The sequence below is a fragment of the Adiantum capillus-veneris genome, chromosome 17, assembly GCF_014529385.1.
Source record: "Adiantum capillus-veneris isolate H3 chromosome 17, ASM1452938v2, whole genome shotgun sequence".
In the NCBI taxonomy this organism is placed as follows: Eukaryota; Viridiplantae; Streptophyta; class Polypodiopsida; order Polypodiales; family Pteridaceae; genus Adiantum; species Adiantum capillus-veneris.
The window spans coordinates 104348786-104373154 of record NC_140947.1 but is presented as its reverse complement, the minus strand read 5'-3'; the positions used below and the strand labels follow the sequence as shown (position 1 = coordinate 104373154).

Here is a 24369-nt window from a genome sequence, read left to right as displayed (position 1 = left end):
AAGCCCTTTATGTGACCTATCATCTGACAGTGCTCCTTTGCATGCAATACTATATCATGATTATACATTTGTTGAGTGAGATGTACTTGACATATGGATTACTGCTATGAATTTTCTATTGGCAAGCTGAAAAGTTAGCTAGCAATGCACTCTCTCTCCTCCTCTTTGTCTGTCTTACTTGCTATTGCTCTAGCTTCTTTGCTCACTCACATTGCCATGCCTATCACCCCTAGTCATTTGGAGGACACATTACACACTCATATAAATAGAAACTCTACTCACATAGCTCACCAAACACAATGCCTTCTTATATTATTCAACAAATGTGTAGCAAAGAAAATTTGATATTTTGTCATTGGAAGGGAAAAATAAAAATATGCCCTTCCATACGAAAGGATATTACTTCCAACGTGCCTCTCTTTTGAAAGAATCTGTAGCCCTTCAAATCCTAACACTATTGGAAACACACACACATCCCCCCCCCCCGTGTGTGTGTGTGTGTGTGTGTGTGTGTGTGTGTGTGTGTGTGTGTGAGAGAGAGAGAGAGAGAGAGAGAGAGAGAGAGAGAGAGAGAAGCGGTGCATGATGGAAGCGGTCAAGTATACCTTTTTCTTTTAATTATTCATGAATGCCAGATGGCATTACGACATCGTAAATGATGTCGAAAGGAAGTTGGCCTAGTGGTAAAGGTAAGGGCTTTAAGCCCGCCCTTTATGGTTCAAACCCTTGAGACATGTCGGTATAGGTGAGTGGGCACAATCGTATAGGTGAGTGGGCACAATCGTGTAAAACTAATTGAAGAAAAGCTTAGAAAAAAAAAAAGGGGACATGGTAAATGAAGTACTTATGTGAACGTAATAAAGCACAATCTCAATTCAATGCAGGAGACAAAGTAAAAGTTTGCTTTTCGAAGAGAAAGGCTTCATTATAACGGCAGTTGACAAGACAAAACAATGGGGCTGTAGCGTATACATTCTATCCCTTTACATTCCTGTAAAGCAAGAAGTGCAGGTAATGTAGGTAACATGGGCGGGGCAATGTACAGGGTGGGGGGTTGCTAAATAGTACAAAAGAATAAATTATTAGATGGGGGGAGCTGCTGGGGGGCAGGCGCGGCGGCGGCGGCGGCGTCCAGGGAGGGCGTAGTATGTGGAAGCGCCGCCTGGTTGCTGGAGTGTCTGAGCCAGCGATAGCGCAATCGACAGTAGAGGTTCCAAATTCTGCTGACCCGCCTCCTGTAAACGATCCCTCAGTTGGGCGGCACTGGGGTCCGCGAGCTCCTCCCAGCACGTATCCAAATCCGTCAGCGACGCGCTCAGCCACACGCGCACGTCCATCACCTGCGCGCTCAGCGTGGCCGGTGGCGCTGCCCCGTCCAGGTGTGAAAGCCTCTCGATGGACCGCTGCAGCCCATCGCGGGAGTCGTCCATCAGCTCCAGGCAGTCTTGCAGGGTGGAGCTGTTATCGCTGGCCACGTCGACCACGTGGGCGAGGCCCTCGCCGAGGGAGTAGCTGTGGTTGACGTCGAGCAGGGCAGAGGAAACGACGTAGGCCGTTAGATTCTGGAGGAGGGCGGACGGCTGGGATGAGGGGAAGGAGGAAAGCGTGGATAGGCACAGGGAGGGGTAGGTGGTGGTATTGCAGAGGGTGGTGAGAGACTGGGGAGGCGCAGGCGTGGCAATGGGGGGGTCTGCAAGCGCTGCACTATGCAGAACACAGCGGGCCAACAGGGAGCAGACAATCGCCTGCAGTAAATAGGGCGCCATTCTCAGCGAATGTCAGCGCAGAGAGAGAGAGAGAGAGAGAGAGAGAGAGAGAGAGAGAGAGTCACGCACAGCCCATTTTTACCAGCCAGCACAGGCTTAAAAAATATGGTGACCTACTGCCTGCCCGCCCGTCACCCGTGGCTTAGAAGTGGAACGAACCGACATCAGCGGGCCGCCTCCCATCCCAAGAGTGCGCTCGTGACCCCAAACTTTGACGCTAAAGCAATGCGAACTCCCATGATGGCTATGTTGAACATAAGCTTCCACGCCTTCGGCGCTAGGCACTTTACAACAATGGACATCATCATGTGGCCGCATTACAACACCGGCCAACCCCCCAACACACGAAAGTCTAAGCACACTTTAAAAGAGAAATTGCCTCCACAATAGCCTATCAAAGGTTGCTAATTACTACTTAAATTGTGGGCAGTTGTTACCTTCATTGACTTGCCCTCTTATTTTAGAGGGCCCTCCATGAAAGAGGTGTCTTTCAAGCTATAGATAGGTGCTCTAAGGGATTCACCTCTCTCGGTCATCATAGTGGGGAACAATTGGACCAACATTGTTCCCTACCATCCAACCCTGACGAGATTCATGCAAGCTACTCTCCCCCATCTAGCCAGGGCCCTCGGTGAAAGAGGCGTCTTTCAAGCTATGGGTAGGTTCTCTAAGACATTCACCTCTCTCAGTCATTGCAATGGGGAACAATCGACCCTCACTGTTCCCCACTATCCCAACTTTTCGAGAATCATGCAAGCTTATCTCCCCCATCACCTGAGGTCATTATTGAAGACCGCGTGGCTTTCAATAATGGAGCATTGCCAAACAAGCTTAGCTATCCCTCACACAAAGGGGAGGGGGAGTAACTAGTGGACAAAAATTCAAGGGAAATTAGAGACACCTTGCATGCATGTCTCCACAAGGAATGCGATAACCTTTGCTAGCATAATTGGACATAGTGGTCAAAGGAGGGGGGTCGTAACTCACAACTATGAGCATCCCCTTGCCTGTAAGCTTTATTTTTTAAATGAGAGTACTTTAGAAATAGTGTTTCTCCTTGTTAGGTGAAAGAAAAAACCTAAAAAGAGCAAGCACCAACAATGATTTCCTAACAATGGTTATCTCCTAATCTAGCTACGATTCATGACACCTTGGACACAATGCTCTAGGAAATCATGCAAGTGTGCTACCATCCTCCCACGACTTATATCATGTGTGCAAGGCACATTGGACAACAATGTCCAAGCAACGTATTAGCCTCCTCAAACTCACCTCTAATTAGTCTAAAACTTAGTGGCTCAGCACTCTTACTTAAGCTTTCCCATACTCGATTTGTAAGGTGGGGACTTTACTATACATTTTTCCCTTCTTTTTTGGCTTGCTAATGGAAAAGGTATTAATGTCTGGTTAGGTTTTCTTAACTTTGGAGTTAAGTAAAAGATGGTTTTAAGTGCTTATGTTTTTAATAAATCTTTTTTTTTAAATTGCCAAGTTGAGTTGGTTTTGCATTAATCACAGAAGGTTACAAAGAGCTTTGGCATATCCTTTGCATAGGGTTATCCCAAAAAAGAATACATTGGCAAGCCCCCCAAATAATCTTACTTGTGTCGCTTGCAGTTCAAGTTCCAAATACAATGTAACTTCCACAAACATGATTCCAGAGCAACATTTATGTCAAGAGGATCACACTTCTTCTGAAAAAGTAATGCATTTTTGGACTACCATATAGCGCTTAAAACAATGGCTCTTACTATGCATATGTCAGTCAAAAGATCCGAATTGTCAATGTGTCTAGATGCCATATCAATGTCATGTCTAAAGAAGGGAGTTCCCAACTATTTGTAGACCTTCCTACAAATTGTGCCCATGAAGACTCTAATTTCTGGACATCCCCAGAAGAGGTGCGTGAGGGTCTCAATCTGGTGCTTGCATCTGACACAGGTACCTTCTGCTAAACCTCTAGCTTTGGCTTTTTCTCCGATTGGGATGAGCCCAAATAGTATTCTCCAAAGGAAGACTTTGTCTCTCTCTTCACATTTGGCCTTCCAAATGTTGCCAACTACTTGACTCCATTTGCATGAAGTCCACTTTCTATACCAGATCCTTTTGAGGTGTTTGAACCACTCCTCCATATAGCATAGCTTTTTATAGATATTTTTAGTCCTAGGCAAGCATAAAAGCCTTTCTCCAGGCCACTTCCAAGCTTTCCAATCAAGCGGTGTGGAGCAGGGAGGAAGGATTAGGATTGAGATTTTTCCTTATTAATATTTTGAGGGGAACCTCTTCTTGGAGTGAGAGATTGATGCAAAGCTTCAGTCGATCCAAGGATTGTCAGTTCCCTCTTTGATGATTCCAAAGAGAATCCAAGGTGTCAAAGCCCTTGTTGTTAAGCTTCCTAGCAACTTCAATCCAATTGTTATTAAGGCCCAAGCCTTCCACTATGGGGCCCCACGAAGACCAATGCCTAGCTGTGCCTTTCCAATATCTAATCTCTTCCTTCGACTTGAGTGTATCTACAGCTTTGCTACATTTCTCTATAAACTTCCTAGTAAATCCACCTAATTGTATCTTCACACCAGACGGGGGGAGTAGTTTGTTTTGTATATTGAGGTTTGACCTAAAACCACCTTTGAAACTCATGTGGGCTTCCATAACCATTTCCCTTGCCATGACATCCCAGCTCTCATCTACAATGGCGAGGGTGTAGAAGAATTTCGCGCACAATTCCAAGTCATGAGTGATGGGGTCAAGATTACCAAGCCCTCCCTAAGCTTTTGGTTTAGCGAAAGACGCCCATTTACCCCATTTCCACGGCTTACCAGCAATCATTTTATTTCTCCACAAAAACTCCTTGATTCGTTTCAAGAAGGAATTCCAATGTTTGTGGGACAATTGCAAGAAAGGTGATATGAAGTTTATACACACAATAAAAAAGGGATGAATTATCATAGCTCTACAATGAACGGGAATCAAGATGAATTCCCATTTTTTCATTTTCTTTTTATTTTTCTTGGACCCAAACAAGCGTAGTATTGTGAGTAATTCCTTCCCCAATAGGCACCCTAGGTGACAAAAGATGTTCCCTCTCTTCACAACCTCTTCAGTCCATCCTACGCAATCAAAGTTATCCTCTTCCAACAAAGAGAAAAGTTTTGATTTTTTTATGTTGCATTGAGAACCCAAAGCTGTAGCAAATACTTGGACAATCTCCAAGGCTTGTCTAATATTGCACCCATGCCATTTACTTGGAGGAAGAGCAACGAGTCATCTGCAAACATCTCGATAAGCAGTTGTTTGCCATTCTGGATTTTCAACCCTTGAATCCCTCCTTCAAGACCAAGTTGAGTGTTGTCTTTTCTTTTACACTCATCTCTCTCTCTCTCTCTCTCATACACACACACACACACACACACACACACACACACACACACACATTGACACGCCCTTTGAAATACTACTCTTTATTTATTAGCATGAAGTTGATTTCTTTATTTTTCTTCCAAACTCACCCAAAATGAGTGAGTGATTTACTATTAAATCATAACAAAAAATGCATAAAAACCCATGCTCAGATGAGCCATGGGTGCAACAACATCAGAACTATCCACCAAAACAAATACCAAAATACCATACATAATCATCAACAATACCAATGCGTATAATTGGGCTTTTTACATGGAAGAACTTAATCGATACAAACATAGATCCTAACCTACTAAGGATTAGTTGGGAACCACCATAGCTCACCTCCTCACACAAGGCAAGCCATGCCCAATCAACTAGTAACAATAACCATCGATGGGATCAGATACACCACACATCGGATGAAGCCAAAGCCGGAGAAGAAACACAATCTTCATTTCCAAAGTCAAAAGAGAAAACCATCAGCCCTGATCCAGACCATAAAACTTCCAAGGTTTGAGGGGAAGCCAAGCCCAATCGTGCCACAAAGACCCCACCCATTTAGAAATCCACAAGACAACCAGGCCACCTACACCTCTTGGGAAAAAGGAGGGAGGATGGCCTGTCTCTGCAAGCAAAAATTTGGCGGGGTTGGGGGGGGGGGGGGGGGGTCCCCCAACTCTGCAACCCTCACAAGCTGGGTGAAACATGGACCAAAATGTAGACCCGCCCCACGGTAACATGAATTTTCTTTCTTATGGAGGTAGGCCATTTTAAATTCTTTAACATTTATATGCAATACATGGGAGGGCTTTACTATTAGTCTTTATTCCTTGAAAGAGTATTTTTGGCATGTTAAGGTATGCTTTATAGGAGAAGCATAAAGGCATACATATTTTTGATAACCTTTGTTGGCTTGCCCCAACACGTGGCTCTGCCACCCCTCAGGTCCTTTGTTGCACCTGTGCTCATGCCATCTGCCTCCTCCACATCACCAACTCACGTGGTTGTTGCCTCTTGACCTTGCCTCATGCGCCCTCCAATTGTCTTCCATCTATGCAATTGTCACTGCCATGTGCCCTTCCTTCACTCTTTCCCTCCTAAAATAGGCAGCTCGTGAAAATCGCATGAAAAGACATGGGTAATCTGGGTGATTGAAATTTTCTTTGATATTATAGTTGGTAAAAGAGTCCTTCATTTAAGAGCTTCATATGGATCCATTTTGTTAAATAAGCTTGTACCAATATAGGACACTGAAGTGTCCTTGATTTTAAGATTTGAATAAATATTTTGAAGATTTGAATAAAACAAGGCCCAAAATGTTAAGAAATAAGGCGTAGCTAAATAGATATTTGAGTAGATTACTTAATGGAGAGAGATAGATTTCACACACAAGAGATTATAGAGTAGAGAGAGAGAGAGAGAGAGAGAGAGAGTACACACGATATACATGGTTCACCCAATGTGGGCTACGTCCACGGGAAAGCAGCCACTCAATGGCTTTAGCACTTCAAAAGAAGAAGTAGTTTACAAAGGGATTAAACCCTTAATAGAGCTCCCGCCTTGCTTCACTCTCACCACCTCACACTCACCTTGTTGCATCAACTTCACACTATGAAATGTGTGTAGAAATGGCCTCCTTTTATAGGCCAAAAGGGCTGCCCTCTCTTATGAGAGACAGCCATGTGTAGCAGCCCTTGTGCGAATAAGTCCAAATCGGACCCTCCAATCCGCCCATGTGTGGCTGCCCTTGAGAAGACAAGTCTGCTTTTGAATTCGGCCACCAGCCATTGACTTCCAGCCACCGGCCACCGGCCATTGACTTTCGACCACCGGCCATCGGCCATTGACTACCGGCCACCGGCCAACCGACCGGTTGTTTTCCGACCACTTTCCGGCCGCCGTCCGGCCATAATATTCCGGCGAAAAAAAAAGTATCGGGGGCCTCCGCCCCCGAGGCCTCTAAAGTTGCCCCTAATTCTTGTCCGTGAAAATTTTGGTTTCCGGTGAGTGATTTTCCTTCACGCACGATGGCTTCTCCTCATAATGGAGCCTTACAAATGTGCGCTTTTACCACATAAAATTACAAGGGTAAATCAGGCTCCATACTTAACAATCTCCCACTTGGAGACTGATCCCCAAACCAAACCTGTGACTGCTTTTCATTCTGGATTCTTATCCTTGAATGCCGATTGAAGATGAGCAAAAGCTCAACTTCTCCTTGTTGACCACCTTTGTAAACATGTCTGCAGGATTTTCACTTGTATGCACCTTTCCTAGCTTTAGCTGTCCCTCTTCCAAAAGAGTGTGTATGAAGTGATATCTCACCTCAATGTGCCTTGTCCTTGAATGAAAGGCTGAGTTCTTCGCAAGATGGATAGCGCTTTGGCTATCACTGTACAAGACACAATTGTCTTGTTTGAATCCAAGCTCTTCTAAGAATCTGTGAAGCCACATAATTTCTTTGCTTGCCTCCCTCATTGCTACATACTCTGCATCCGTGGTAGAAAGTGAAACCACTTTCTGCAGCTTTGAAGCCCAGCTTACTGTTGTGCCTCCAACAGTGAAAACATGGCCAGTAGTGCTCCTTCGAGTATCTTTGTCACCTGCCATATTTGCATCAGCATACCCTTCTAGAAAAATATCAGTTCCTCCAAAATACAAAGAATTTGTTGTTGTCCCTTTTAGATACCTAAGTATCCACTTCACAGCTTGCCAATGCTCTTTACTTGGGTTGTCCATGAACCTACTCACAACTCCCACTGCATGTGCAATGTCTGGCCTTGTCCAAACCATAGCATACATTAGAGAACCTACCGCTGCAGCATATGGAACTTTAGACATATAGGCTATCTCCTCTTCTGTCTTTGGACACATATCCTTCGTTAGTTTAAAATGAACAGCCAAAGGTGTAGAAACTGGTTTTGCATTTTGCATTGCAAACCTTTCTAGTACCTTCTTGAGATAGCTTTATTGTCTTCTTTGTCCTGTCCCTTGATATTTTCATACCAAGTATCCTCTTTGCAGCACCTAAATCTTTCATTGGAAAAGATTTAGACAGCTCCTCTTTTAGGTCTTTGATGTCCTGCATGTTAGCACTTGCAATCAGCATGTCATCCACATACAACATTAGGATGATGAATTTCCCATCTCCCAAATTCTTCGTGTAGACGTAGTGATCCGAGTTGCATCTTGTGAATCCATGATCCAACATCCATCGATCAAACTTCAAGTACCATTGTCTAGATGCTTGCTTTAAACCATACAAGCTCTTCTTTAATCTGCAAACCATTTTCTCCTTACCTTTTACTTCATACCCCTTTGGTTGAAGCATGTATATTTCCTCCTCTAAGTCACCGTGAGGGAATGCCGTATTTACATCCATTTGCTTGAGATTTAGATCATGAGCATCCACAAGGCTTAAGACAAGCCTATTGAGTTCATTTTTACAACAGGAGAAAATATTTCATTGAAGTCAATACCTTTCTTTTAAGAAAACCCTTTTACCACAAGCCTAGAATTGTACCTTTTCTTCCCACCTTCTTCTTCCTTCACCTTGTACACCCATTTGTTTTGAAGTTCCCGCTTACCTTTAGGCAACTCAACCAATTCCCATGTTTGGTTGCGATGTAGTGAGTCCATCTCTACTTGCATGCTCTTTGTCCATTCTTCTTTGGATTCATGTTGCATAGCTTCTTCGTATGATTCCGGCTCTACAGAATCTGAGATCAAGAGATGGTTGAAGGAAGGAACAAACCTTTCTGGAGGTCTACTTGCTCTTTTAGATCTTCGGGGAATAGGTTGAGGCTCCTCATTTGGTTGACGTTGTTGCACATTGTCACCGTTTGCAGTCCTTGAGTCTTCCCCATCCTCAAGCTCCATGTACTCATCACCTGTTTCTTTTGTTTGATTTCTTTCCACGTAATCTTTGTACATATTTTGTTCGTTAAAAATTACATCCCTACTCCTTAAGATTTTACCATCTTCAGGATTCCATAAGCAATACCCAAAGTCACCTTCTCCATAGCCAATGAAGAAACACTTTTTAGACTTTGCATCTAGCTTTGATCTTAGGCTTCTATCTATGTGCATGAAAGCCTCACAACCAAACACTTTGAGAAATGCATAATTCACCGGTTTACCTGTCCATGCCTCTTTTAGAACTCCCCCATCCAATGCCGTTGAGAGTGACCGACTGATTAAGTACATAGACGTACTTACAGCTTCCGCCCAAAGCTCAAGCGGTAGGCTTGCATGTAGCCGCATGCTTTGTGCTCTCTCCATGATTGTCCTGTTCATCCTTTCTGAAATACCATTTTGTTGAGGTGTCCTTGGGGTTTTCCTTTGCCTCCGAATGCCATTGCTAGCACAAAAGATTTCAAAAGCTTGCCTGCAATATTCGCCTCCATTGTCGGATCTGAGGCATTTAACTTTGGTACCCGTTTCATTCTCCACAAAGGCTTTCCACCTTTGAAATATGGAAAATACATCGGATTTATTCTTCATGACATAAACCCATGTTTTTCTAGTCGCATCGTCTATGAATGTTACATAGTACAATGAGCCACCAAGTGATGGTGTACTTGCAGGACCCCAAACATCAGAATGAACCAACTCAAGTTTTTTATTTTTTCTTCATTTCCTGATTTTTGAAATTTTACCCTCTTTTGTTTACCATAAACACAATCATCACAAAACTCTAAGTCCACTTCTTTCAAACCTGGTAGAAGCTTCTTTGTTTGAAGGATTTGCATTCCTTTGGCACTCATATGCCCAAGTCGGTAGTGCCACACCGCACTGTCAACTTCTGTAGTTGCTGCACAAGCTGAAGGTTGCGTGCTAACAATACACAAGTAAAGTGTACCAACCTTTTCTCCCTTGGCAACCACCAAAGATCCCTTTGAGATCTTCACCGTTTGTTTCCGAATGCAATGTTGTGACCTTCATCGTCCAATTTTCCTGTAGAGATTAAATTTTTGCGAAGAGAAGGAACATGCCTAACATCTTTAAGCTTCCATTCATTTCCGTTAGTAGTTTTGATAGAAACTGTACCTTTGCCGACAATCTCACAAGCTTCATCATCTCCCAAGTATACATACCCAAAATTACCTTTGGTGTAGTCTTGGAAATGTTGCTTGTGTGGTGTCGCATGGAATGAAACCCCGGAATCTACTATCCAGGAATTAGACACATTGTCTAATGAGAGAATTAGAGCATCTTGCTCTACTTTACCTGCCACATTGGCCTCCGATGTTGGCTTGTTGTCTTGAGACTTTGTCTCCTTCTTCTTCTTAGACTAGCAATCCTTCTTGACGTGGCCCTTCTTGCCGCAGTTCCAACATTCAAGAACTGACTTTGTGTGTGACTTGCTCCTCCTTGAGCGATCACGACCCTTTTGGTTTTTGAACCTCTCCTTAGGCCTTCCTCTTGTTTCCATTGATAGTGCAGCACTTGATGATTCTCCTGTGCTTCTCCTTCGCATTTCCTTGCTTATGAGAATACCCACAACATCATCAAACTTAAGAGTATTTGTACCAGAGATAGAATTACTTATAGCCATCACAAGGCTGTCCCAACTATCCGGTAGAGATGATAGTATAAGGAGAGCTTGCACTTCGTCATCGAAATTGATTTTCACTTATCGAAGTTGACTTATGTTTGTGTTAAATTCATTTAGGTGTTCTGCAACTGAACCATTCTCTGCCATCTTTAGATTGAACAAGCGCTTCATAAGAAATACCTTATTGGATGCCGATGGTTTCTCATAGAAGTCGTCAAGTGACTTCATCAAGTCCTCCGTGGTCTTCATCTCCGAAACATTGAAGGCCACCGTTGACGCCAAGCTTAACCGGATTGTTCCCAGTGCCTTTCGATCAAGGACAATCCATGCTTCATCTGCCATTGTTGTGGGCTTCTTCGCAAGACCGCCTAGTGGCAAATAGAGGTCCTTCTGGTAGAGATAGTCTTCAATCTGCATCTTCCAATGTTGGTAGTTTTTGCCGTTGAACTTCTCAATCTTGAGCTTCCCTTCCTCCGCCATATCCCTACTCAATTCAAGGAATCCTTTCCTTGAAATAATTTAGCTACGAGCAAACCTTGCTCTGATACCAGTTGTTAAGAAATAAGACGTAGCTAAATAGATATTTGAGTAGATTACTTAATGGAGAGAGATAGATTTCACACACAAGAGATTATAGAGTAGAGAGAGAGAGAGAGAGAGAGTACACACGATATACGTGGTTCACCCAATGTGGGCTACGTCCACGGGAAAGCAACCACTCAATGGCTTTAGCACTTCAAAAGAAGAAATAGTTTAGTCAAAGAACTTCCCCGTTCCTCAGTGAGTATTTCATTACACTAAGGTTGCTTGCCAAAGAAAAGAAAACCCTCCAAGATACGATAGAGTCCTTACCTACATCCATCCAAACAAGACAGCAATTTACAGGTATCAATGGACCATATCAGTTGTTATCCATGTCCATCTTATAAGATTGAATTACTTTAGACAAGCTAGGTTTTTTAGTAGTCTTTTTTTTATTAAAAAAGTGAGTGGTACATTTTACTTTTTAATGTGAGTGGTGAAGTCCATCAAGAGTCCAAGCATTCCAAGATCCATAGCTCGGTAGCTATGATTAAGCCCAAAAAAATAGCAACCATATACTTACCTTTAGACTTAGTAATCCCATGGTATCATTGGTATCCCTTTAGACAAAGACAGGTCATGTCCGACCTTCTCTGTATAAGATGCATAATCATTTGATTTCTATTTTTTTGCAAGAGACGATATCAGTTGAAACCACTAGCATAGAAAGTTTAGCAGGGTAGCAAGACTCCCTCTTATTAATATGGAATCCCATTTTTAATTCATAGCTTGGAAGCTATGCCAAAGCTGAAAATACCAGCCATATACTTACCTTCAAAATGCCAAGATACCCACAAGTCATTATCAACTTTTTAAAGAATGACAATGTCCGGCCCTTGACTGAGTAAGACACTTGTTTATAGACCCAGGTACTAGATACAGTGAGTAACACTCCAACCATTTGTTTTTATATTAACTTACAAGTGCCAAGCTATATTTAGGCCCAGCAGTTTATCACGCCAAGCTAACATAAATTGTTTTTAACACACAACTTCCAGCCCTGCACGCCATGCAATATGTCATATTGTTTTAAAAATTGTAAATTAACGTCCTGCAATGGTTAACAATAGAGCCCCAATCAACTAGTATGCACACAACCGCCAGTGTTACATCCAGTAGCGCACAACATGCAGTGCCATAAACCAACAGTAGCTACAAACCTGCAACTGCTCGAGAAAGAGCCAGTATAACACCCAGTAGCAAGAGACAGTCCGGGCATGTGCTTGACAGTAGCTCAGCCCCAATGTATGCATATGGGGCCTTAGGGCACATGCCAATCATGCCCCATCCCGAAAGTTTGAAAGAAACCAGTTATCCGTCATGTTTATATCAACAGGCTCCTAAATGAAGTCAACCATGCCAAAATCCATAACCAGGTGCCTTACCACAAAAACCCATAACCAAAAAACCCATGGTCAGGTATCTTACCACGAAACACAGCAGTAGAAACAAACCAAAAAATGGCCATTTGTATAGCTAACACCATTCCCTCAGGTGTTTATCCTCTTGGTATAGTCAATCAAGATAAAAAGACAGTAGCTTTTTATGCACAATCAGTCCCAAGGCCAACATTAATGCCCATGTTATGATTATGCATCGTTTTTGCTCAGAATTGACACTTAAATTACCTGCAAGTGTTTCAAAAAGCTTCCTTATTTTGATCAAATGCTAGGCAAAAGAGTTTGTCTCTTCAAGTCTAGGACATATATAGAGTACAGACGACATCTTTTTTTACTTTGCAAGGTACTGCAACAACATTAAAACACTGAAGCTTTGTAGTAAGGTACCTGAGTCTCTTGAGCTGCAAGCTCCATTTTATCAAGATCAGACAACAGAAAAAATGGAGCAGAAAAAAACCTACTCCAGGGCTAAGTGAGGGCCAGAGTATGCCCTCACCTTTGTTTATAAAGGATGTCATGCACGCTCCCATAGCCCTCAGTTTTGAATGCAATCGGCCGCCCTCAATCTGCGCGAGCCTGTAGGCGCCATAGCCTGGGGAAGGTGATCGAGAGTGGATAGGGGCCGCCTACCCCTTGTAATGATAATACTTCATGCTCTGGTTTAAGCGGGGACCAAGTCCCAGTATGTTTTATTATGCAACCATTGGGGGGGGAGGGGAGTTTTTCTTTAAAAAAACACTTATGACTAGTATACTAGTGTGTGTGTGTGTGTGTGTGTGTGTGTGTGTGTGTGTGTGTGTGTGTGTGTGTGTGTCCACCCTAACCCAGACACCACACACAATGGGTCGGTAGTAGACCCATTGTGTATGGGCCTACTAGCTTATGAGAGAGATGAGACTCTCTTTCTGAAACAATAGTCCAGGCCAGTTATACCGACTGAGAGCTTGTATTATGGTGTTTCGGATCTGATTATGGTTTAATCCGTTCTGGCAGTATTTTTTAACTAGTACCGATATCTCTTCCGAGGCAAAAGAGGGGGTAGATGAAGAGTAGAAAATTAAGTAAATAAGGCCAATACAGGAGCAAATTGAGGCTTTGTATGGCCTATTGCTATTTCTTTTAATGAATTCTATGTGAGGAAGCTTAAGAAGATCCTTTCTCCATATAAATCTAAGGTCATATTCACCTGTAGATGGGGAGTGAAGAGATATTGAAAGGTTCAGAAATTGGGTTGATTTGTAAAAGTCCCCAAGAACAGTCGAAATATTTGGGAGGGAAGTAGGCTCAATTTTTAGGGAGTGGGGGTAGATTAGATCAATCTCTTTGGAGAACATTCTGTTGTTAATGCTAAGCAGGTCATCCATATATCTAAAAGTATGATTGAATGATGGAAGTATTTTATGGTTAGTTTTCATGTTCTTAAGGCACCATTTGTATTCGATAAAAGCCAGGTAAATATTACACATAAGTGGTGAGAATGAGAAGCCCATAGGGATGCCAAGGCATTGGTTAAACCAGCAGCCACCTGCAATAATAGTGCAGTTATTCAACAGCCAAAAAATATAGGAGCAGAGTTTTGTTTCATTGAAGTGTAGAGGGTGTATGGAGTGGTATGCTTGAATCCATCAAGGTTTCTTGGATAGGGAGATAAAACGATACTTTCTTCTTTTAGCATTGGTAAAGGCTAAATTAATAACCTTAGCTAAAACAGTCTTAAGGCCGAGATCTCCACTAAGTGGAATGTTTTCGTAGCATTGTGTAATATCTATCAACTGTAAAGAAGTGGAATATATGTTGAGGAAGGTTAAGTGTGACTTCTATTGCGGTTTTTGTTAACCAAAAGGGATTATAATAGATTTTTAGGAAATCCTTGCAGATTCTCTGTTTCTCTGCACAAATGAGCTCAAATTCTGTGAGAATAATATCAAGGCAAAGAGTAATATCTTTGGTGATATCTGTGAAGACACAGTTAGAGGCAATATCAGATATCCATCTGAATTTATGTTTGTGGAATTTATATGTAGGAAATAGTACTGGTAACCTGGTGTTACTAATAGAGTAACTAAGCTGTCCTAAATGTTTAGAGATTTTGTCAGAGATTTCTTGCGGCATTTTGTTAGTATGACAGAATTCTTTCCCTGATACTGGATCCCGAGCTGCTTTCCAAGAAAGGTATTTGCACATAATAGTAGGATAGTTGGAGCTTTTTTCAAGCCCGACCACAAGCCATTTATCTGAGATTAGTTCAAAATCAAAAGCTAGTTAAGGTGTAAGCCAAGAACCATCAGAAGAAAGTCACTTCCTAGGAAGTAGAGAAATTTTATGAAGGAAGCATTCCTTCACTAATTCCTTTAAGTCCGGTAGGACTGTCATCTCTAGTTGGAGAGCACTGACAAGGTCAGTGAGGCAGCTTAGTAAAGTTGATAGGGCAAGGTACGGGTTTTTTGGATAATTAGGTATGTGATTGAGCCCTTTTGCTAGTAACTTACATATTGTGACATTATCGATAATGCTGAGGTCCTGAGTACAAACATGGTTACCAAATCCTTCAAAATCCCTACAGAATGAGGCAAATAGAATGCATTTACAGTAAGGAATTTTTTCTTGTCTAAGAAAGTCATTATTTAACACTAATTCTTTAATAGGATGATGGTATTTCCATCCTATGAGAATATTGTCAAGCAGTTTATGATTCCCAAAAAATAGGTCAAAGCACTCACAAAAAAGACTTTTTGGTAAGATCCAATTGAGAAGAATATTGTGAAACAGACAGTGTATGTAGATAGCACCACAATTTGAATCTTCTTTGCTGAGAACTTTTCTTCCACACGGGTTTGTAGAGACCTGCAATATATTCATGGGTTAGATTTCAGGGAAGTTTCTGATTGTAGGGAACCTGCCTCTCCCTCTTGTAAAGCTATGAGTTTTTCCTCGATTCGACGAGGAGCTAGGTGTAAAAAACGAGGTGAAAGAGTTGGGAGTAGCCAAAGAGTTAGCTCTTTTCAGAGCAGGAGAATCATCATCTTCAATACAAGGTTTAAGTAGATTAGTGATAAACTTGACTCCTCTAAAGTTAGCATATCTGGTGAGGTATATACCGGGCTCATCAGCTTTAAACTCTTTCATAATATCATGCATAAGACCACGGAAGATATTAAAGGCAATTTGTGCAATCGCGATCTGCTTAGCCTGTCCACCTAGCCATGAGCAGATGAGAGAATAGGTGAAAATCGACTGGTTTCTCTAGGAATAGCATATCCAAATGGTTGAGGATACACCATATTGCATGATCAGACCACATGATGCTAGATTCACAGGTAGCTTTGGGGTCAAGAAATCTGCAGGCACATTTCACATAGGGGCGGAAGATATTCCAGATGGACTCTATGTAGAAATCTGGATTACTTTTTGCAAATTCCATGCTCCCTTTAGTACGTATGTACAATCCAGCATTTGAGGGGCATTTGGAGTGGTCGATGAGATGAAGGTTAAAGGGGGCTTTAATCAGTTTTCCCTTGTCCAAGAACTGCCCACCTTTAAGAATTTTGAGTTTACAGTCTTCCACGATTGAGGCTGGAAGGTTGGCTAAGTATACCCAGGTTTCACTAAGAATAGGAGCCAGGAAGGCTTTGTTTGGTAGAACCCATAGTTGATGGTCAACTCCGAGAGATTCAATTTCTATTTGTCTTATTGGTAAGACAAGGAAAACATTAGAGATTTTTGGTACTGATAGCCGTTTTTTTGGCTCTCTGTAATTGCCATAGTGAGTTATCTCACCCTATCAAATCACTCAAACACTGTGGTTACCCTCACCCTTTCACTGTATATAGGTGCGTGTGAGTTAGGGGACTTTTCCCATATCTCCTTACTGAAATAAAAAACCCTCAATTAGCTAGTCATTGGGCTAGTTGAGCCAAAAAAATAAAAAATACAAAAAATATAAGTATATTATGGCCCATGCGTATGTAAATATTTCTTTGTATATAGGGCCTAAATAAAAGATTTTTTTATAATTATTTTGGTATTTATTTAAATATTTCTACCTAGGTGTGTGTTATTTATGCTCTGTACATTGCCTCACCATTACCACAATTTTTCTTACCATTTTTCATACTCTTTATTCCATAAAGAAATATTTTCATGTAAGCTTCTCTTATATTTGGTGTAACTCCACCCCAACAAAAATCCAAAAAAACTAGTTTTATTTATGTGTATATTTTTTCACTATTGTGATTTTTCCCTTCCTACATCTATTATGTTTTTTTTCTAAAAAATTAGAACACCAAAAATATTTATCTTTTTATGGTAGCCTCATAATGAGAGAGGTTTCTTTTGACCCCTTTATATTTTTTCCACTTATATTATTTATATTTGACATGTACATATTTTTTAGACCCCTCAATATTTGATTTTCTTAGTTGTACTATTCACTTATATCATGATCTCAACAATATCTTCAATTATAGACCTACCAAATAAGGTCAAGGGTAGGTGGCATGCATACATGCACTATGGAGGGCTCACTCTTGGAGGTATTCAAAAGAATCATCCAAAGAAGGACCCCACAAGGACCTTGTGCAGTGGAAAAAAACGATCGGTTTTGCTGAATTTTTAAATTTCACTTGCTCTCCGATTTTGAAAAGGTGATACAAACAAAAGTTGTAGCTCGTGGGCTGAACTTTTGCCTCAAATTTTTTCATATTTTTTTGAGCTACGATCTGTGAGCTATGATTTTATTAGTGGACCCCAGTTTTCCCATGCTATGCAGCCACACTCTCTCTTTCACTTTATCATTTTCCTCTTTCACACACACTTCTCCACTCATCATCCCCACCTCTCTCACCACTCCTCTCTGCACCCTACTCACCTTCTCCTCAACCTTGAAGAATAAGAGAAACCATGGTGAACTCATACCTCCCACACACAATTCCATTCCAAAATTGACCACCTAGTCTCATTTTTCCTCCTCCAAATTACCCATATCTATCAAAAAAACCACAAAATTCAACCTCTTCTCTTAAAAGACAGCATCATGGTGGTTGATTACTCAGCTTCAATTACCTTGTCTCTCAAAGAAGGTCAAGAGTGGAGAAAAAATGTATCGTCAAAGCTAGTGGACCGTCAACAAGCGTCAAAATTGGCCCTACTCAAGACACTTGGAGCATCAACCTTGTAAGAAATCCACCTTTTCTTACCTCTTAAGAGTTTTTCTTCCTTATTTGTATCCTACATGGATACTCCCATTGTAAATATCCAATTCCATTTGTAAATTAATATTAACTCTACTAACACTAACCCACTATGAAAAGTCCTATCACCTCCATTTCTCTCCTCTCTCTTTCCCCACCAACTTCTTGATAATTCCAAGCAAAATAAATTAGATAAATTGCTGAAAATCTAACCCAACCATGGTTAGAGGAGTAACCCTAGCCTTCAAAATTGCTATAAAAGGAGGGTGTAGCTAGCACAAAAAGGAGGAGAAGAAAGAGCACTTTGTTATAGCTTGAGAAGCCAAGCTCAACCTCTTGAGAAGGAGCTCTTGAGTGGAATGTCATTGGCATTAGGCATATGTATGCGTTGTATTAGGGGTGATTAGCAAGGGAACTCTATGCCATTGTAAGAGAGAGTGATCATTCAATTGAGAGTAGGAAATCTATCATTTCTCCTACTAGAGTAAGCCCAACATTTGCTGAATCAAGGAGGGTGAATTTGGACTAAGCATGGATACCTTGTCTCCCTTCCAACGTGAAATCATGGACAATAATGATGTGTAAGTGTCTTGTTGTTTTATTTAAGTTCTTGATAGCTTGTCTCCGAGTATTGTTATCAATTTAGCCATAAATCCCACATGTTGTAAGAGGGCGACAGGGTGGAGAGGACTCCCCTGGCCTTAAGACAGTGATTGGGGTGGTTTTTTTCTTGTGATGTGTTGTGGTGTAATTTACTCAGGCTGTGTTGAACAAATACTAATCTCACTTTGATTGGTCATGACAGATTTGTAAGAAGGCATTAGTGCAACAAGCACCCCCTTCCCCCTTCTCTCTCTTTCTTACATATATATATTTATGTTTGCTTGATTATTAACGATACACTTCAAAGCAGCCCGAGCACCATCTCTCTCTCTCTCTCTCTCTCTCTCTCTCTCTCTCTCTCTCTCTCTCTCTCTCTCTCTCTCTCTCTCTCTCTCTCTCTCTCTCGTGTTTTAGTGTGTGAGAGTGTTCCATTGGTGTTAGGGTTAGTGTAAATTCCTTGCTTGTTTGTGGGTTGCTCTAACGATTCTCCTCTTTTGCATCCTAGTTTGCTCTTAAACTAGGTGGTGCCCCTTGTGTAGTTGGGATTTGGTTGGGGGTTTGTTGTTTTGGTTTGTGTTGTGTTGTACCCCAGCCCCATTGAGCAGCACGGGAGCCTTGAAGGGTGTGTAGAGGTTGCTCTTCTTGTTGCCCGCCCCGGACCGCTTCAATACCATCTCAAGAAGGTTAACATCATTGAGTGAGCAAAGATTATTTTGAAATTCTTTCACTTCTTCTAGTGCTGCACTATCTCGACAGAAAATGCCACCAGTGGAGGGATGGAGGGGGTATTTGGGGTGCAGACAAACGAGGGGTTAAGCCCACAGAGTTTTCTAAGGAAGTTTGACAGCTCGGCTCCAGATGAGGAGAACAGTGCAAGCTCTTGCTGGTATTGTGAAGCAAGGACAAGAAGTTGGGCAATATATTGGGATAGCAAATTAACACCTTCTAGGGGGTCTTTGTCCAATGTAGCCCAAAATTTTACCCAGTCATTAAATGATAACATATGCAAGACAGATAGTTTTTTATCCGAGACAAGAGCTAAATCATAAATAGGCTGTGAAGCATCCAAATTGCTAATACATGTGAGGACAAGAGAGGAGGCCACAAAGAGGGGCTCCGAGGTAAGTTCCAATCCTTGAGATAAAGCAAGAGTCAAGAAAAACAGTGAGGTCAGGTTTACTTTTTCTTGCCATAGTATGTAATACATAATTTGGCTTTCCTAGCAAGGAAAGGTCTAGATCTAGTAGCCAAGGCATTCTTTGGTGTATGTTCTTTAAGGTAAAGCTTAATCTGATCAAGAATACTTGCATGATTTCTCAGGGTTGTGATTAGTACTCATGCGAGCTATCATTCTATAACGTGAGCAGTCCTTGAGCAGAGGTGACATAAAAAATAGCAGATTGTCTATATTGTTAAGTATACTTGGTCCTGCAAACCTTCAACCGGCAAAGTCAGAGACTATGGTAGCCATGAGTAGGGAACCAGAAAAAGAGTCTAAAAGGGGCCACCTAACACCAGTCTACAAATGAAGGATTTACAGAATGTGGATCCAATTTAGAGCTCCATTCCTAAAATAATTTCCTAGGCCAGCATCCCGGTTTCCTCCGAAAAGAAGAAACCTTATGTATAGGATGTGTGTGTACGTGTTTAAATCTTAACTAATAAGACATGATTGAATTTCTACATTCAAAAGACAGCTGGCCAAGGAATAATGAACTGATTTGTACAAAAATAACTCGGTATCAAAATTATTTAGGTACAATGATTTTAGGAATGACATCCTCTTTCACTAGGATTAGTAAAAGAACTTCCCCGTTCCTCAGTGAGTATTTCATTGCAATAAGGTCCTCCAGAATAAGATAGAGTCCTTACCTGTATCCATCCAAACAAGACAACAATTCAGTTAGCCTTGGATGTGTTTTACAGGTATCAATGGACCATATCAGTTGTTATCCATGTCCATCTTTTAAGATTTAATTACTTTAGACAAGCTAGGTTTTTTAGTAGTCTTTTTTTTATAAAAAAAGTGAGTGGTACATTTTAACTTTTAATGCAAGTGGTGAAGTCCATCAAGAGTCCAAGCATTTCAAGATCCATAGCTCAGTAGCTATGCTTAAGCCCAAAAAAATAGCAACCATATAGTTACCTTCAGACTTAGTAATCCCATGGTATCATTGGTCTCCCTTTAGACAAAGATAGGTCATGTCCGACCTTTTCCGTATAAGATGCATAATCATTTGATTCCTATTTTTTGGCAAGAGACGGTATCAGCTAAAACCACTAGCATAGCCAGTTAGTAGGGTAGCAAGACTACCTCTTATTAATATGGAATCCCATTTTTAATTCATAGCTTGGAAGCTATGACAAAGCTGAAAATACCAGCCATATACTTACCTTCAAAATACCAAGATATGCACAAGTCATTATCAACTTTTTAAAGAACGACAATGTCCGGCCCTTGATTGAGTAAGATACCTTACTTGTTTATCAACCAGAGGTACTAGACGTAGTGAGTAACACTCCAACCATTTGTTTTTATATGAAATTACAAGTGCCAAGCTATATTTAGGCCCAACAATTTATCACACCAAGCTAACATAGATTGTTTTTAACACACAACTTTCAGTCCTGCACACCATGCAATATGTCATATTGTTTTAAAAATTGTAAATTAACGTCCTGCAATGGTTAACAATAGAGCCCCAATCAACTAGTATGCACACAACGGCCAGTGTTACAGCCAGTAGCGTACAACATGCAGCGCCATAAACAAACAGTAGCTACAAACCTACTACTCGAGAAAGAGCCAGTATAACACCCAGTAGCAAGAGACAGTCCGGGCATGTGCTTGACAATAGCGCAGCCCCAATCTATGCATACGTGGCCTTAGGGCACATGCTAATCATGCCCCGGCCCGGCAGTTTGAAAGAAACCAGTTAGTCGTGTTTATATTAATAGGCTCCTAAATGAAGTCAACCATGCCAAAATCCATAACCAGGTGCCTTACTACAAAAACCCATGCTCCGGTATCTTACCACGAAACACAACGAAAGAAACAAACCAAAAAATGGCCATTTGTATAGCTAACACCATTTCCTTAGGTGTTTATCCTCATTGGTACACTCAATCAAGATAAAAAGACATTAGCTTTTTATGCACAATCAGTGCCAAGGCCAACACTAATGCCCATGTTATGATTATGCAGTAGTTTTTCTCAGAACCGACACTTAAATTACCTGCAAGTGTTTCAAAAAGCTTCCTTATTTTGCTCAAATGCTAGGCAAAAGAGTTTGTCTCTTCAAGTCTAGGACATATACACAGTACAGACAACGTCTTTTTTACTTTGCAAGGTACTGCAACAACATTAAAACACTGAAGCTTTGTAGTAAGGTACCTAAGTCTCTTGAGCTGCAAGCTTCATTTTATCAAGATCAGATAGCAACAAAAAAAATGAGCAGAAAAAAACCTACTCCAGGGCTAAGTGAGGGCCAGAGTGTGCCCTCACCTTTGTTTATAAAGGATGTCATGCACGCTCCCATAGCCCTCAGTTTTGAATGCAATCGGCCGCCCTCAATCTGCGCGAGCCTGTAGGCGCCATAGCCTGGGGAAGATGATCGAGAGTGGACAGGGGCGGCCTACCCCTTGTAATGATAATACTTCACGTTCTGGTCTAAGCGGGGGTCAAGTTCCAGTATGTCTTTATTATGCAACCATGGGGGGGGGGGGGGGGGGGGGGGGGGGAGTTTTTCTTTAAAAAAACACTTATGACTAGTATGCTTGTGTGTGTGTGTGTGTGTGTGTGTGTGTGTGTGTGTGTGTGTGTGTGTGTGTGTAATTTACTAGAATTATACAAGGTGAATCTTCACTTTAGCCTTTTAAAAGAATAGAATGCTAGAGAAGGCAAGCCATGTGAGTACGGGATACTAGCTGGCTTTAATTCTGTTAAAAAATAGAATCTCAATTTATGCCAAGCGATGAAACGGATGACTGACACACAAAGCAAGGTTATGAGAATCGAGGTAGAGCTCTGAGGGACAGACGAACATGCAGAGGGCGCAATCACGATAGGGGAGTTAAGGACAGATGAGCTAGCTGTTGTGCGGGCATTTGGAATTTTTTTCTATGTGTGTGCGACTTTTCGTTGTAGCAAAACTAGAGTGGTGGGTTGGCTAGGAGAGACACTTTCCTTGTCTTCAGCAGGTCGTGCGTGTTTGAATCTTGAGTATACCTTTGAGAGAGAGAGAGAGAGAGAGAGAGAGAGAGAGAGAGAGAGTGTGTTCCGAATTCGAAGGTTGAAAAGCTTGGGAGAAATGAAATCTAGAGGAATCTCATAATGAAACGAATATAATACCAACGTTACAAGTAGATAGAGTGAGAGTGAATATGTGAAATGAAAGGTGAAATAAAAAGATTCATTTAATATTTTAAAACCTAAATAACATTGAAAACATCATGAAAACATTGAAAGTATGCCTTACTCAACTGTGTTTTAGAATCCAATAAGTTTAACACCTCAATGCCCCGTTTTAAAAAGACAGGTACGCAAATGTCAACGACCTCTTACAAGAACCTAAAAGAAATCATTTAAAAAAAAGTTGATTATCATTAGCTTGCTATGTGGCACCAATCTGCAAACTTTATCCAATGGTCTAGAGATGTACCCAAAATCCAACCCTTTACTAAGGACTACTTATATAGTCCAATAAGATATGGAGAGGCATGCATACAATTGATGTGGAGTATTGGGTGATTGAAATATCTCTGAGATTTTATTTGGTAAAAGAGTCCATTCATACTTAATAGCTTGGGGGTCTGGCTTGTCCACAAAGTGATGAAAGAGCTTGACAATTTAGTGATGCCAATCTGTGATTCGGAGTTTGATTGGAATGCCTGGAAATGGCCCGGAAGCAGTCTCTTTTGGAAACCCCATCCTAAACGCATTTATCAAACAATGATGCATAAAAAGAATTGGTCTAGCCCCCTTAATAATCTATGGAAAAAGCAATGGCCGGAGGAAAGGTGGGAGCAAGCAATGGAGAACATATGGAAGCCAAAGGTTCCGCAACACATGAAGGTTTTTTATGGAAGGTTATTTGGGGTGCTCTACCGGCCAGGGTGAAGATTCAGGAGAGAGGGATTGGGTCAGATCGATGCTTGGGGTGCAGGATGGCTAGTGAAGATCTGGCCCACGTATTAATGGACTGTCCAACTATCAAAGGCCTCGAAGGAAAAATATGCAAGTGGGTCCAAAGAACATGGAAAATTAGGTTTTTCAAGACTGACCTATTCCTAGGAGGTAAGAATTCAGGTAGTCTTGCCCTCCTTGTCAGCACTCAAATCGTCAGATACTTCTTCTTACATTATGTATGGCAAACAAGGAACCACCATGTGTTTGAAGGAATTTTTGAGGTGGCAAGCTTTGCAGAAATTATTCAAGAAAGCAAAGTGCTAATATGGACGCTCGGGCGCAAGCAACACTCCGAGGATTGGTCTAGGACTACTTGTGCCTTGTTTTCAGCAGATGGAATGCCTAGGACGGCGAAAATCTTGGCCATCGGTAAATAAAAGATCTCAGAAAGACAAGATTATGGACCTTGTGTGTCAAGGAGGAGGGGGCGCATTGGCAGGGGTGGTTGCCTTGGTAGCCGATGTAATTATAGTCCCTGGATGATGTCATGGCTCAACGAGAGCATGATAAGACCTTGTAATTTTTTGGGTTGTTCAATATAATTCACTCACAATTGTGAGTTTTGCTAAAAATGGAAAAAAGAGTCCATTCATTTAAGAGCCTCATATGCATCCCATTTTATTAACACCGATTTTGTTCCAAAATAGGACACATAAGTGTCCTCCTTAAAATAAAATAA

General features: G+C 41.4%; 1 protein-coding gene across 1 annotated transcript; it reads right to left on the bottom strand.

Moving 5' to 3' along the window:
• Positions 1-893: 893 nt before the first annotated feature.
• On the bottom strand, positions 894-1956 carry LOC147437814 (putative pectinesterase/pectinesterase inhibitor 34). The gene has a single exon (XM_086486006.1). The coding sequence runs from the start codon at positions 1764-1766 to the stop codon at positions 1083-1085; it is 684 nt and encodes a 227-aa protein (XP_086342132.1). The 5' UTR covers positions 1767-1956; the 3' UTR covers positions 894-1082.
• Between the last annotated feature and the right edge of the window lie 22413 nt (positions 1957-24369).